Source organism: Dunckerocampus dactyliophorus, chromosome 10 (assembly GCF_027744805.1).
Source record: "Dunckerocampus dactyliophorus isolate RoL2022-P2 chromosome 10, RoL_Ddac_1.1, whole genome shotgun sequence".
In the NCBI taxonomy this organism is placed as follows: domain Eukaryota; kingdom Metazoa; phylum Chordata; class Actinopteri; order Syngnathiformes; family Syngnathidae; genus Dunckerocampus; species Dunckerocampus dactyliophorus.
Window position 1 is genome coordinate 19436033 of NC_072828.1, and position 15377 is coordinate 19451409.

General features: G+C 37.8%; 2 protein-coding genes across 8 annotated transcripts in view; one reads left to right on the plus strand and one right to left on the minus strand.

The window, feature by feature from the left end:
* Window positions 1–11139, minus strand: part of si:ch211-198n5.11 (methylcrotonoyl-coenzyme A carboxylase 2) — a 42776-nt gene extending 31637 nt beyond the window's left edge. The window contains exon 1 of the mRNA XM_054790216.1: window positions 11122–11139. The gene's annotated coding sequence lies outside the window, so the exon portion shown is untranslated. The remainder of the gene's footprint in view (window positions 1–11121) is intronic.
* The window catches only part of fnbp1l (formin binding protein 1-like), a 46179-nt gene that overhangs the window by 16174 nt on the left and 14628 nt on the right, over window positions 1–15377 (plus strand). For 6 of the 7 annotated variants that reach the window (XM_054790210.1, XM_054790206.1, XM_054790208.1 and 3 more), the window contains 6 exons: window positions 9194–9309; window positions 10712–10762; window positions 11917–12064; window positions 12881–12943; window positions 14714–14818; window positions 15197–15325. In XM_054790210.1, the coding sequence (XP_054646185.1) occupies window positions 9194–9309; window positions 10712–10762; window positions 11917–12064; window positions 12881–12943; window positions 14714–14818; window positions 15197–15325 (612 nt within the window). The remainder of the gene's footprint in view (window positions 1–9193; window positions 9310–10711; window positions 10763–11916; window positions 12065–12880; window positions 12944–14713; window positions 14819–15196; window positions 15326–15377) is intronic. The other variant, XM_054790209.1, reaches the window with a different exon arrangement.

Here is a 15377-nt window from a genome sequence, read left to right on the forward strand (position 1 = left end):
CCCATCTAAATAATCTGTAGCGGGCGGGGCATACACCGGAAGTGGGCGTGGTTTAACCGGAAATGGGCATGTCTATTGACATGGATTGATCAGAAGTTGCTATATTTATTGTTTATTATTCAGCTATATGTGTACTGTGCATGTGTGTAAGTGATCTGTAAGACTTTATTATTTAAATATGTTTTAATAATCTGTGTGAAGTTAGTGATTCATGCAAACATCCAGTGATGGCAAATAGGGAAATAATGTGTCAGCCTTGTTCACCGTAGTTTTCTCAAAAGCACCGCGTTCAGTACTACAAACAAAGTTTTCCAATTGACTTTATATCACCAGCAAAAATTAGAAGCAAGCAGACGGAAAATAACCTGCTGCTGGTAGTAGCTCTTACGTTGTTTATAAGACACTGTCAACCGATTGCTCCTCTCGCGATGCCCGCTGCAGGTCTCCACAATCGATTAATCTAAAGATTTATGGCTGATTATTATCGATACAGGACAATTCCTCCAGGCATCGAAATCGTTCCCTGCTCAATCGTTCATATCCCTATACCTACACAAGCTGAAATAAGTCATATTCTAAGTATATGGATACAATAAAGCCTACCTGTTTAATAAATGTCCGTGTTCTGGCAGAAGACGCTTTTAATACAAGACATGATGCCTGGACGCATCCCGGTGGGTGGAAACGACCAATTGGCCATATTTTAACCTAACCAAACCACCAAAACATAATTTTTTGTGTTCACAAATGAATTAAAAAAAAGTCAGTACAATAACATGTAATCTACTCTAATGATGATTTCTTTCTGTGCCTTTCACAGACACCACAACCCCACAAACCAAAGCAGATGTCATTTAAACACATTAAAACAGTACCAACAACACGAGAGCTGTAGAAAGTTATACTATCTGTTGGATGGGCTATGCAATGGCTTTGGCAAGGAAAGCTTCTCAGCTAGTAGCAATAACATGTAGATTCGTCGTCTTCTAGCACTAAGCGATTCAATGACCACAATCGCCCACTAGAGTTGGGAGTACTTCACTGTAAAGAAGTTTGCTTCACTTTCATTTGGAGTTTGTATTACAGTACTTCAATTTGTAAAATATTACATGCCAATATTTTGCTCTTTTTGTTTTAAACTTACTCCATGGACTTCCATCACACAATTTTTTCCGGAGGGGAAAGGAAAGGTATAGAAGTACGTAAAGCTGGGTTTTAGTTGTAGTTAAGGGTTGTCATGTTGAAGAAATTTCTGAAACAACTGTGATGTTACAATGCAAACAGCTGGATGTTGTTTTGAAATATTTGTTAAAGTTTCTATATCCAGAGACAAATAAATATATATATAAGTAAATTAGCATTTATTAACACATAAACACATACAAAAAAGTACAATTTGGTTGAACAGCATTTGTGACATATTGCGTGAAGAAGCAGATATTTCAATGAGATGAATTTAAAAAAAGCTTTTGCATGTGTGCGAAACGCAACGACACACACACACACACACACACAGGCAGAGAGACATAGCAAACAAATGGAAGTTCTGATGGCCATATGCCAATTTTTAATTGGGATTTTCTTATGCTTTACCTGTTATTCCCACCAGAGTTCACTTGCAAGTGGACCAAGACCCACCTCTCCAAGCAGTCCTGGTCTGCTTGTTTGGTTTGCATCACGCTTTTCATCATAGTATTAACACCAGAGTTAGTTTCAACTGAACCAAACATGACCTGTGTGAACATATAGTGTGCAATACACACAGTGAGAGAGCCTATGTTTTTTATTAAGTCAGGTGTGTCATTGATACGGACAGTCTCATTTGTAATGGATATGGTGTTGTAACAAAAATGTATGCTGTCAATATTGTTTTAATATTGGCTATATTTGAAACCTGATTGGCCTATCGGGAAATTTGGCAAAAATGTATTTGATCAAGTATTGGCAATTAATTCAATTAATTAATTGGACTGCTATTTTCATATTCTTTTTAATATGATAGAGAGAATCTCTGAATGTTCTGAACTCCTGTCTCCATATCAGTGTTTTATTGAGCGCAATAACACTAGGAGGAGCTGCCAGATTTCAGCAGACCCCATTCCCAAACAGTTTCCATTGTCTCTTTTCCAGTTGGAGGTTAAAAGTAAAATAGAAGGACGGATTACCTGATATTGCAAGATTGAATTCACATAAAATGACATGATAATTTCTGTTTGCCAGTATAGCAAGGTTTCCAAGGGATGCATTGCCTTCTGTGTTCTGTCTGGCCAAATAGTTTTTTCCCCCCTCAGGTTACAAAATAAATGGTTCTTTGCTCCAGATCCTTATTTTGCCAATTGATCACTGTAGCCACTATTAATGTAAATCTCTAACAGTGTATCAAGTATTATAGTAAGCTGTAGAAGTAATATATCAAGAATTTGTTTTCCTTCTCCACAGCAAAGTTAATGGGTTGACTTGGATGATTATGGATTCAGTAAGAAATTTACAGACTCTGAGCAATACTGCAGCTTTTGCTTAACACAAACATCCATTCATTAACAGATTGGTGCTATATGCTCTGACTAAAGCTAAAATGTCTATTACATTTTATGACTCAGTCATAGCAAAACCATGTGTCAAGGTTTAAATGCACTGATAAATATACGTAGAGCCCACTGACTCATAGATGACTGCACTGCTTGAGGTTCTGATTCGGTTTAGTCTGAGTATTTTTATAGTGATGCATCCCATACTTCCTCCTAGTGTCTGTGTTAAGCCAGCACTGTCACATTATGTGTGTGTGTGTGTGTGTGTGTGTGTACAGGATGTAGATAAGACCTGCAACTGCTTACAAAAAATATATACACTCCTAATTCATCACTGACTATCCTTCAGCTTCTTATAATTGTGCTCAACTTTTCACTAATTTGTTTCCACGTGTGCTCTATGTTTAGCTTTGACAGTTTGTTAGCTATTCTTCCACAGACTCGGTCGTTTGGACACAGGCTCGCTAACTTCCTGCTGAATATCTTCCTTGGCAAATATGCTCAAAAGAGACGTCTGTCCACTTAGCTTCTCTTTGTTGCTTCATTTTCCAAATGATTGAATAAAACTTGTGAAATATTACATGAACAAGTTTGTGGCCACACACACACACCTAAGCATGGTGGAAGAAGAGAAGTGCTGCAAGTGTGTTCCACCAATCAGCATTCTTCAGCTCTTACCATACAGAACCTCAGGAATTCCGGGTAATCACAATTATGACTTGATTCTTTAAATATCCATTAGTTGTACAGATACTGTGGTTGTTCATATCAGTGAAAACATATTGAAACATTCAAATATAACTTCGTATCACTTACAGTATGAAAAGATGTATTTTCATTCATTTTCAGTCATTGAGACCATGCATAGTCACACAACATAGATTTTGGAATTTTACAGTAATAGGTTACAAAATCTAGGAATGAATATCTGTTGCTTTTTCCCCTCTACTTCTCAACATGTTCCTTAAAATTTCCAATCCTCTTGCAGCATTGCTTCTTCAACCCCCGATACATGCACACAACACACAACGGGGACTGGGTGGGAAGTGTCAACTTGTCTGAAACCCTGACATCACTCTGAGAACCTCCAGGCTCTTTCAGTCTCGTATTAGTGTGTATGCGTGCATGTGTGTTTGTTTGTGTGTGTGTCTCTCTGCATGTGATTGTGTATGTTTCTACCATGGTCCTCAGAAAACAAAGGTGGTTCCAATAATGGGATGGGATGGAGAAGACAAGCTCTGTCTATGTGTCTGCCCTGGAATGCAGTTGTGGGTAATTAGTGTATTGTCCCACCAGCATTTTCTATTCCAATTAACGTTGCCTTGTCCTGTGGAATGCACACAGGATGTCTGGTTTGTCTGTCAGGTTTATGGCTGCCTCGCTGTTTTTGTGTGGTCGTAAAGATGACTATAGTGCTCAAGCAGAACATTCAGATGGAATACTAAACCATCAGCTTATACAGTATGTTGTTGGGTAAAATGGCAATGAGTGACTGACGAACTCTCATACTCTGAGATATAAAATCACAGTTATGATATCATTGGATAGTAGGGCTGGGGGAAATAATTGGTTATTAGATGCAAAGCAATGAAGACATTGACGATTATTAATCGATTCATAAATGTCAATAATCCATGCTGACGGAACAAAAAAAATGAACAAAAAAACGGAAAGCGGATGTGACACCCTGACATTTTATGGTGGTGCACCTAAGTATAGTGGGCGCTGTCACTGCACAATACGTACCTGCAACGCAATTGGTTCAACTGGGTTCTACACAGGTGCAGAACGCGTCTACATCCGGTTGGCCTTTTTTTTCGGCAGCCACATGTCAGGCATGTGTAAACTACGCCATCCATCGTTCTATTTTACAGCAGCAAGCGTCTCCCCTCCATTCCCAAAAACGTTTAGATAGATAGGAATTTGAGAAATAACAACATAATCAATCTTTTTTTTCTTATATCATACCCATGGTGCAAGTGGACAATTACAAGTAATAAGCCCTCTTTTCTTTGTTCCAAAATTTATTTTATGTTTTTTTTTCACCACTGAAAAAATACACACAAAAGCATTTGCTAGGAAAAAATGTTTGGATGGATGATATTTCTTCATTTAGAAAAAAACTGAAAAAGCTGAATCCTCTAGATTAATCCCTCAATGCACTCTACTTATGGTTGTTTACATTGAAATATAACTGCATTTTGTGTGTTGTATTCTCTTTATTTATGTATGTTACGCGTAACCGGAAATTATGTTTACGTCTGCGCTATGTAAGTTTTTACGCAGAAGTGCTGTCATAAAAATGAGCTAAAGGAGGAAGTGACGTAGTCCTTGCGCATGCTTGAGTTGCGCATGAGTACTCTTGCTAGTACCAGATGTTGCTAGTATTGAAGATAAACTTACATAAATGTCTGTTTAAATTAATGTAAACTTACCCAATATGTTTACTCTGGTGCCAACGAGTTCCCATGCCGCTGCTCTTTTCTTTATATCATATATTCTTTTTTTTTTTTTTTTTTTTAGAAATGTCAAATAGCTCCGGAAAATGAATCTGTTTCAAGTTTATTTTAGTTGTGGATCATTACAAACATGCTTTGTTTTAGTAGTACACAGTGAGTAAAAAGAAATTATGTAGAAAAAAATTCTGCTTGACAAATGAAACTATTGATCACAAAAAAGATGAATTGAGATGCATCGATAATCGTTTTATCATCGCATTGCAGGCCTCTAAATTGTTATCACATCGAATCGTGAGATGTCCAGAGATTCCCACCCCTATTGGGTAGTGAGCCATATTGGACATTTCCAAACATCTCTCAGCAGTTTTGAAGGTAACTGTCTTTGAGTGATGGAAAGCACATACTGTAGTGACAAGCTGAGGGCCTCCACTTTTCTACTTTTGCAATTGTGATGATCTAATTAGAACACTAAAACAACTTTGAATTTGACTTGCTGTTATGGATAGACTGAACAAAAAGACAAATAGGACAGGCTGGAAACAGCAAGATGACACTCCCCCCCTGCCTTGACGTCAACATGATCGTCACAATGCTTAGCATCATCATCTCCCTTGCTTTCTGCAAGCTTAGAGACAAGAAGCCCAAAGATGTAATTTCCCAGTGAGCCAGTCTGTGCTTAGCTTGTCCCAAAACTACAGGATGAGCTCATACGTCATTACTTATTCATGTGATCACAGAGGCTGACGCAACCAGATACAGCATTGGCAAAAACGTAACATGGTAACCAGACCAGCAGGAAGCCTGTAGTAATGACCAACCAGACACGCTGGTATGTTTTGGTAAAATGTCATGCAGAGTCTTTGTTGTCATTGTTTGGATGTTTTTCCTTTGTTATCATGAATTGCTTCTCTCTGGGTGATGTTTGTTTACAAATACAAAACACGGACAATTGGTGCTCAAAAGACATTGTTCCTCAACTAAATGGAGGTAAATGGATGTTGTTTTGTTTGGGGTGTCAGAAGATGTCATGTCACAAGATTTCTCATTCAGAAAAAAATATGGTCTCTTTGGCACTAGGCCTGGGACGTTAATAAATTAATAAATCACACAATAAATGAAAATTAACTTGATCATTATGCCCGCCTCGATACAGCGTGGGTCAAAAGTAGGGTTACAGTTACTTCATTATCTCTTTCACCTTAACAATGAAGTAACTGTAACCGTACTTTGGGCCCACCCTGTATATTGCCATGTGCTTGCGTATCTGTTTTCTTTGTCTCCCACCTCCAAACAGGCAGGAAGAGGTTTCACTCTGTGCATTGGTTTCAGCATCTTGCCACGTTTCTTCCATAGTACCACTTCATGAACGGAGTGAGCCCTGTTGACAGTATTAAATACATATATGATTACATTAATGGAAGAAAGGTCTCAAAATAATGTTTACCGTCGTTTATCGACAATAGTCTTTAGTGTAGTTTTAGTTTTACCCCCAATTTATTGAGTGGAGTAAGGTCAGTGATTATTCTTTTGAGTAGTCAACTAGTCAAATGATTATTTCCATGGATATCTGGATCGACAGTTCTGCCAGAATTGCTCCAAGTCACACAATTTATCAACTTGTTTTTCTCTCAAGAAAGTTAATATATTCACCATAAGAGGACAATTTGGTAGAAAGACAGTACTGCTTAACTCTCCTTCAGAATTCTCATGCTATGCGTGTTTACAAAATAATGATGAATGAACTAACAAATCACTTTCTTTGCACGTCCTTTGGGACGTAGTTATTCCATGACTTGATCTGTGTTGACATATAAAGGCAGAACCAGTGACAAGGTAGCCCCCTCCAACATCTCTCCTTGCATGCATTCATGCATGTCTGCAAGGGCTCTAAGAGACATTAAGTTGACGCAACTTTGTGAAAGAACTTCTTTGTTTCCTAGTCAGACATATATCATACTGTATACTCGAGGTGTTTCTGTGGTGCATTAATTTGTGTGTGCATTAATCGATATCAGGGATAGACCATGCCCTGAAATAAGCCTACACATCCTCACACACAATTTATAGAATGTGGTGGTAAGATGTGCTGACAATGGTTCACTTTATATTGTGTGTGTGTGTGTGTGTGTGTGTGCCTGCCTGTGTGCATGCATTAATGTTCAGTCACCTGAAAATTATTGTATCTTACAGTTGAGCAACAACATTAGCATTTTGTGATCTTTACATCTGATAAAAAACAACCACTAATGAGGAGATATAACGTGACTCGCGATGACTAAAATGGGCTGTGGTCAAAACCAAATAAATATTTTAAAATCATTCCCTCATATTCTTTATTTATTACAAGAGGTGAAGTGGAAAGCAACAAAATAAATCCTCATTTTTATAAATGAGGATTTACTATGCACGACAAGCATAGTGAGGACATCACCTGACGTATCACATATGTTTTCATCCTAGCACCTCTATTTGTCTGGATATTTGTGCGCAATTTGAGTAATGTCTTTTTATCCTTGTGAATTCAGCTACAAATAGCAGCAATCAGCATTTCAAACAGTCTTGAGTAGAGAAGCTTGTGAAGTAAAACTAGTGTGACTGACTTTTATGTGGTCCTACCATAGTTTGATCACATGGCACGTAGATTTGCAATATAGAGCGATATCTACAGAGGAATGTACACGTAGGTATTCTCTGTACATTTACTTCACGCAACTTTATGCAGTGGTGCAAACAACGTCATGACAATATTGTAAACCACGGGTGTCAAACTCAAGGCCCGCGGGCCAAATGTGGCCCGCCACGTCATTTTATGTGGCCCACGAGAGCAATTAAATACTTTAGGTCAAAAGCGTGCTTTGATCGAAAACTACATTTCCCACAATGCCTGTCAACTATGATACAAAGTGACTGCTCACCGCCGCTAAACGGCAGTGTTTCCACATCAATGCTAATGAGTTGAATTGACAAATAAATAATGATCCCACAATGTCCGGGGAGAGAAAAGTTGATGCGAATGGAAGACTGTTTCTAGAAAGATGGGAAGGCGAGTACTTGTTTGTGCTTCAAGGAGAAGGCCCAGTTTGTCTTTTGTGTTACGAAGCGGTGTCTGTTGTTAAAGAGTACAATCTGCGTCAGCATTTAGACACTAAACACGGAGCTAAGTACGCCAAAGGTAGCCTTCAAGAAAAACAACAAATTGCCCAAGAATTAAAAGGCAAACTGCGGTTACAGCAGAGTGTGGTCACGAAATCCACAGCCAAAAACAATGCGGCAGTGGAAGCTAGCTTTATTGTGGCTTAAGAAATTGCCCACACTTCCAAGTGTTTTCGGGAGGGAGCGTTTTTTTGAAACAGTTCATGCTGAAGGTCTGTGAGCAGGTGTCCCGACCTATTACAGACTTTAAAAAATATCAGTTTTTATCTTAGTTACTAACCTAAAAAGTAGACCAATATAGTTGTAAACTGAGTCAACTTTTATTTTGTAATTTTTTGTTGATTACATATTATTTATGTGTAGCTGCTGTTGCAATTATTTAGTGTTTGCAGGTTTTATGTGTATATGCAGACAAATTATTGTATTGTAAAATGCTACATCTGTCATACATGTTGTTAGCTCACAATTGTTGATTTTACAGTAATTAAGCCCATTTTTGACAAAAACGTTTTGAACAAAGTTAATGTCATAACTTTGTGTTTTCTGTTATTTTTCTTAATTCACTTGGATAGTTTGATCCTTGATTGATGGAGGAGTGTGGGTTTCATAAGCTGACAAATTCAAAGGATTTATGTTATAAGAGAGCAACAAGTAAAGATATTTTTTTCTCTGCAACTGTAATGTTTGTCACTTGAATAAGTAATAAATTCAGAGCTATTTAACATTGAGGTTATTTTACATTACATTCGATTACATTTAGTTATATTTATAAGTTACATCTGGCCCATTGAGGACAGCCATTATGTCGATGTGGCCCTAGGTGAATATGAGTTTGATACCTCTGTTGGAAACCATAAACCAAGTGGGTGATTCAAGGTCATTGTGGACCAGACTGGTGCGGTACACTCCTCATCACAAGCCAGCGATATTGAATCTATGTTTTATTATAAGAAATGGTGAAATATTGTCACTTACAGTGCTTAACTTACATGTATTTTTATATTTTCATTTGCCTTTTTCTTACTCTGTCCCTGTTCACTTGTCTGTTACCAGGACCAGTTCGAAAATCTAGACAAACACACTCAGTGGGGAATCGACTTCCTGGAGCGTTATGCAAAGTTTGTCAAGGAAAGGTTGGACATCGAGCAAAATTATGCCAAGCAACTACGGTAAGAAACACTGACAACATGCTTGTGTGGCACTTGAGTAGAGCTTCACACAACTGCTTAAAGAGACATGTTGTATTTGTCTTTATATCAATGTATGATACAAGCATATGATGTTGCATTTCCATAAAAACAGTGTTGCATTGTGCTTAAAAAGGATTAAACGTCAGGAACCTTTGCCGTGCACAGTTCTGTTAAACAACCTAATGGCTGCTTCAGTGGTATCACCTTTTATATTGACTGGCTGTAGAGGGGGCTTACTCCTATGAAGGTTAGGAGTAGGACATTCAGCTAACTCCAGTCACAAAGGGGCTTATAAGGTCTCTATACTCCACCTCATGACCCCCCATACACGAGCCACAATAGCAGTGTCATCCGAGTACTTCTGCATGTGGCAGGTTTCCTTGTTGTAGTAAAAGTCAGATGTGTACAGGATGAATAGATATGGAGCCAGCACTGCCCCCTGTAGTACCCCCATGCTACATGCCAACACCTCTGACACAAACACCTCAGTCTGTACAAACTGTGGTCTTCCACTCAAGTAATCCAAGATCCAGGCTATATGGCAAGGGGCAGGAGTCAACCCCTGTTTTTCTGAGCTCGTCCATGAGCAGCAAGGGCTGGATGGTATGAAAAACACTCAAAAAGTCAAAGAACACAATCTTCACCAGGCACCCTGGCTCATATGCTGTATCAAGTGTATGGTCATTCATTTTTTTTTATACAGTACTCCCAATTATGAATATCCACTGAAGTGAATGTAATTACCCAAATAATAACTATATAAATCTAGTCATTACACACATCCACACATTACATTTGAAAGCAGGTGGATCACTAAAGGGTTTGAGTAGGATGTGGTCACCAGATCCCAGCCCAGTTTAACACTGATGGGAGTTTTTATTTAACATTAAGACTCTTTCTGTGTTCCCATATCTACCTGAATTTTTTTCATAAACTCTCAAATCACATATCAAAGCACCAGGAAGCCAAAAAAATAATGTGTATGTCATGACAGCGTATAGAGTGACACCTGAATTGTTACCACAGCAACCCATGCAGCAGGATCAGTACAGAGCATGTTATGTAAAGTGGATCCAATAAATTTTTATTTGAGCGCCTGGAAAGATGCAGACAAGTGCTGCAACATCCGATGCCTGCAGTGTCAACAAGGCAGCATTTAGTCTTATTTAGTTCTGCTGTGCCAAGATGAACAATGAACTGCAATCTGAGCAGATTGTAAATTATTTTCTTGGGGAAGAGATGTTAAAGCCAACGTAAGAGCACATTGTGATGTTTGCTCATGCAATGTTATTTTTATGGCCCTACTAAAACCACCCAAAGTGGTCATAATTCTGATCTAAAAATAACAATAGCCTTATCACCTGTCTTTCTCTTTCACCAGGAACTTAGTAAAAAAATACTGTCCAAAACGCTCCAAAGATGATGAACCGAGGTGAGTCTACTCAAGTGTTTTCATGTTTTGCTTTTGCAAGAGGATTGCCCCAATTTATTAAGACTGACATTAGAGTGGGAATGAAGTTGATTTGAATGATTTGCTTGAATGATTATATCCGAGAAACTGTGTAGTTACCACATGTCGTCATTTTATTTCAGTTTATCTTCTCCAGGGACAATATTGTTGCTCTATCGTGTTTTTTCAGTAAATAATTAATTAATTGATTGCTGTTTCATGGTTGACTAAGGCCTATTATTAGTAAAAAAAATAATAACAGACAGGTCATATATATATATATATATATATATATATATATATATATATATATATATATATATATATATAGATTACATTACCTTAACACTGCATGGAGTCAGCCATGGAGTGTCCGACATGATAGAGTGGAAAAAAAGTTCTACTCCCATTCCATGTGGAAGTGGTATGTTTTTGGCTTTTTACTTTGTTCTTCTTCCCCACTCTGTTTGGAACACTTTTTGTTTAGAGCAAATAATTGGAGGCTAACTAGTTAGCTCGCTAACTTGCTATATGCTATGAGTTAGTGTTGCACAATGTGGTGTAAACAAAGAATAGCAGTGTAAAGGTGATTGTAGGGGTATTATTTCATGTCTACAATGCTCTAAAAATGGTAAACCATATTTAGAAAGCCATAAACAGGTTTCTCACTATGAAAAGATTCCATTTATTAATATTAAAAATCGACTTCACAGAAATTCATTTATTGCGGCCGCATCTGGAACCAATTAACCGTGATAAACGAGGAACGACTGTATAGTGAATTTCCCTGCTGTGGGATTAATGAAGTACTATACTATACTATACCATGGGGAAAATAAGTATTTGATCCCCTGCTGATTTCATACACTTACCCCTTACAAAGATATGAACAGTCTAGAATTTTTATGGTATGTTCATTATTATATTTCTATAGAATAAAATAATACAAATTTCAGCCATTATCAAAACTTGTTTACTTCAGTGTTTTAAGCAACATTTTATTGTGTACTTGTCACAATCACTTTTGGATTATTGGATTTTCTGTACGTTTACACTAATCAAGTGGATTAACCATAGGAGGCAGACCGTGAGTGTCAAAACGGAAGAAGAAAGCGTTAAATGTGTGTGTTTTGCAGGTTTACATCATGTCTGTCGTTTTATGGCATACTGAATGAACTCAACGACTACGCTGGTCAGAGAGAGGTGGTAGCAGAGGAGATGGGCCATAAGGTTTATGGAGCACTGATGAAGTACAGTCAGGACCTCAAAGCTGAAAGGAAACATGTGAGTGCACCAACAAGCTCATACGCCACTACTGTATTACAACAACAAAAACTGTGTGATGCTTATCCTAAGTCTCCATATACAGTACTAGGGAAGCTGTTGATTGTTGCTATGATGATGTTGATGTTTTTTCCATGTGTCTCTTGCTCTTTGTGTTGCCTCACATGCATTTGTTTTCTGTTTGGTCTTACACAAGAGGATACATATGCTGAACATGATGTCAAACATCTGCCTTTCGTTCCTCTCATGATCTGCTTCTGCTGTAAACTTTTCACATTCTTTGGAAGAACATTGCCTTCTCTCAGTGGAATACTTAAGCCACTTTCCAAACGTAGGTTTGGGACTCAAAATAAGACAGACATGTTTTTTACAGAGTTGTCAGCTGGCAGAGTAATATGCATAGATATTTCTTGATAACTGAATCCCTATAATTAAGATAGACAAATTGATTTGTTGTTTCTTGCTACACTGTTGTATTTTTCACAGTTGTGTGTTCCTGCACATGTCACTTTTTCGCATGATGGGAACAATTATACATTAATAATTAGCTTAAGAAGTCAACATTTGCTAGACCACTCACTCACATATTACATCCAGAAATATAAGATGACTTTTATTTGTTAGCATCATTCAGTTATGAAATGTATTGATCCAGTACATCAGTCACTGGTATATTGTGGATGTAGCACATTCTTCCTGCATTTGTTCTTCTTTTGAATATCAACTTTTTCTTATCTATGTATCTGTATTTCTTTGGTTTCTGTATAAATGTTGTTTTGTGTGTGTGTGTGTGTGTGTATTTGTGTTAATGAACAGCATCTGCAGGAGGGCAGGAAGGCCCAGCAGTATTTGGATCATTGCTGGAAACAGATGGACAATGTAAGTAAGGAGAAGGGAGTTAGGAGGGGGAATATTTCTTTCTTTTTGTTGTAACACTTAAAAGGTAACTATAGGACATATGGTTATCCATTTCCTCTGTTTTTCTGACGATGTCTTCAATGAATATCTTAATTCTGTATAAATGCTGACAGCCATTCACCACAAACAAACACAATTTCAGATGTTTGTACATCTGTTATTGAATGTCAGAAATGTGGTTTATAACAGTATGGGTTTGCTGAATGGGAGAAAATGCCCTTAAAATTGATATAATACAGCTTTGGCAAACCCCTCAGTTTTTGGTGGTAAAGAAAGGTCTGAATGCACACCGAACACCCTCTAATCATGGCGCATGTGCCACATTTGGCCCTTGTCAACTGTCTTATTGGCTTTCTTCATTGCTTGGGTCATAGTTTTAGTCAGTTATTACGGTAAAGTCGCCCCTCATTTATCGCGGTTCATTGGTTCCAGACCCAACCACGATAAATTAATTTCCACGAAGTATAATTCAATATTAATAAAGGGAATATGTTTGTAGTTAGAGAATAGACAGACATCGCTCATAGCATATGCCAAGCTACCGAGCTAACAAGTTAGCCTCCAATTTATTTGTTCTAAACTTAAGTATTCCTAACGGAGTGGGACAGGAATGGGAAAGAAGGACAAAGTAAGAAGGCAAAAACTTACCACTTTCACAAGGACTTGGACGATAACTTTTTTTTCCACTCTGTCATGTTGGACACACCACGGCTCACTCCATCTAGTGTTAAGATAATGTAATTTAAGATAATGTCTCATCAGTTTAACATTACTGAAGCCTAGTGACAAGGACACTACATATGACTTGACTAATAATATGCCATAGTCAACCACGAAACAGCGATTATTCTTCGCAAAAAAACGCAAAGTAGTGAGGGGCGACTATAATATGGAAGTGGCCGTGTGCAAGGCAGGATTGGAACTGCACCTTCAGTGCTTTATGCACACTTTAAAGCCTGGAATCCAACTTCCATGGTGTTGTTAGCGTCAGCTACTGACGTGGCGTACAGAGTGAAAAATGACATACCAAAGGAAATACTGTATGGTATTATTGTAAATATTGTATTATCACAATAACAATAATATAGTTTAGCGTTAATTTGTGGGACAAAAATCATTTCAAAACGCAACTGCATTGTTTTGTTTCACTGTTAAATAAAAAGGTTTGTTTGTCCACTCATATTTGTTCATTGTACGTTTCTTAAAATTAATATTAAACTCTTGACTCATCTCGTTCTTGTGGAGCCAATCTTGTGCATCGTCTCTTGTGAGTTGGATGTCTCGTGACACCCCTAGTATAAAGTGATTAACACGATGGACTTCAAATGCTAATTGGAACTAGTTAGATAATTCAGTAACTTATTTTAGCCCTCACATTACTGGTGGTGACTTGTAGTGTGTGGTCTGGCTTTAATAGTGACCACCTAGTGACATGCCTGTAATGAGTGACCTGACTGTAATGTCTCAGCTATTCACTGTGTTTCCTTCACTACTAATGTAACCCAGATGGCCTGTCAGGAAGTAAACTATCTGTCTGATTTATCTCATTTTCTTTTGCTGTGCCTCTTTTAAGCGTTCAGTTTTTTTTGTCAGAACTCTTTGGAAAAAGACAGGAAATATAGAGACAGGGCAATGCATTGATGAGTAAGACATTGTCCATGCCTCCTGGCGTATAATAACGTATTGTCTTCTTGTCGTTCTTTCCTTTCCTTTTTTCTTTTTGACTGTCAGAGTAAAAAGAAGTTTGAGAGAGAATGTAAGGAAGCAGAGAAATCCCAGGTGACCTACGAGCGGTTAGACAACGACATCAATGCCACAAAATCAGAAGTTGAGAAGGTGACAAACTCCAAACTATGACAGAACTCTTAGTCAGTCTGTTTCCATTATGAATTTCTTCATACAGTAAATATTGACTTTTCAGTAAATAACAGTCAGATCCTGGTCAATGAAAATGATGGGGCTTGCATTATAGCCCCTTATTTCTTTGTTTACGTTTGCTGTCATAATTACATTTCATTGTAATTATAGCCACTACCTACTTGTATATCACCCTTGAGGTACACCCTTAGACAGTGTAGAGTTATAATTTGATGCAGATCCTTAGAATTGTTCAAACATCAACAGGCCACTTGAGAAGCTAAGCGATTTATCTTAATAACATAACACCCTACTCGTTTGATTGTTGAGATTTGATATGTGAATTTGACTGTTCAGGCCAAAGCCCAGTTCTACCTGCGGACTCACATGGCTGATGAGAGTAAAAACGAATACGCTGCCCAGCTACAGAACTTCAATGCGGAGCAGTGGAAACATTTCAACAACACCATACCACACATCTTTAAGGTAAATGTAGGGTGTTCTCATGGGGCTTTACAATTGCAACCACTTAGTCATT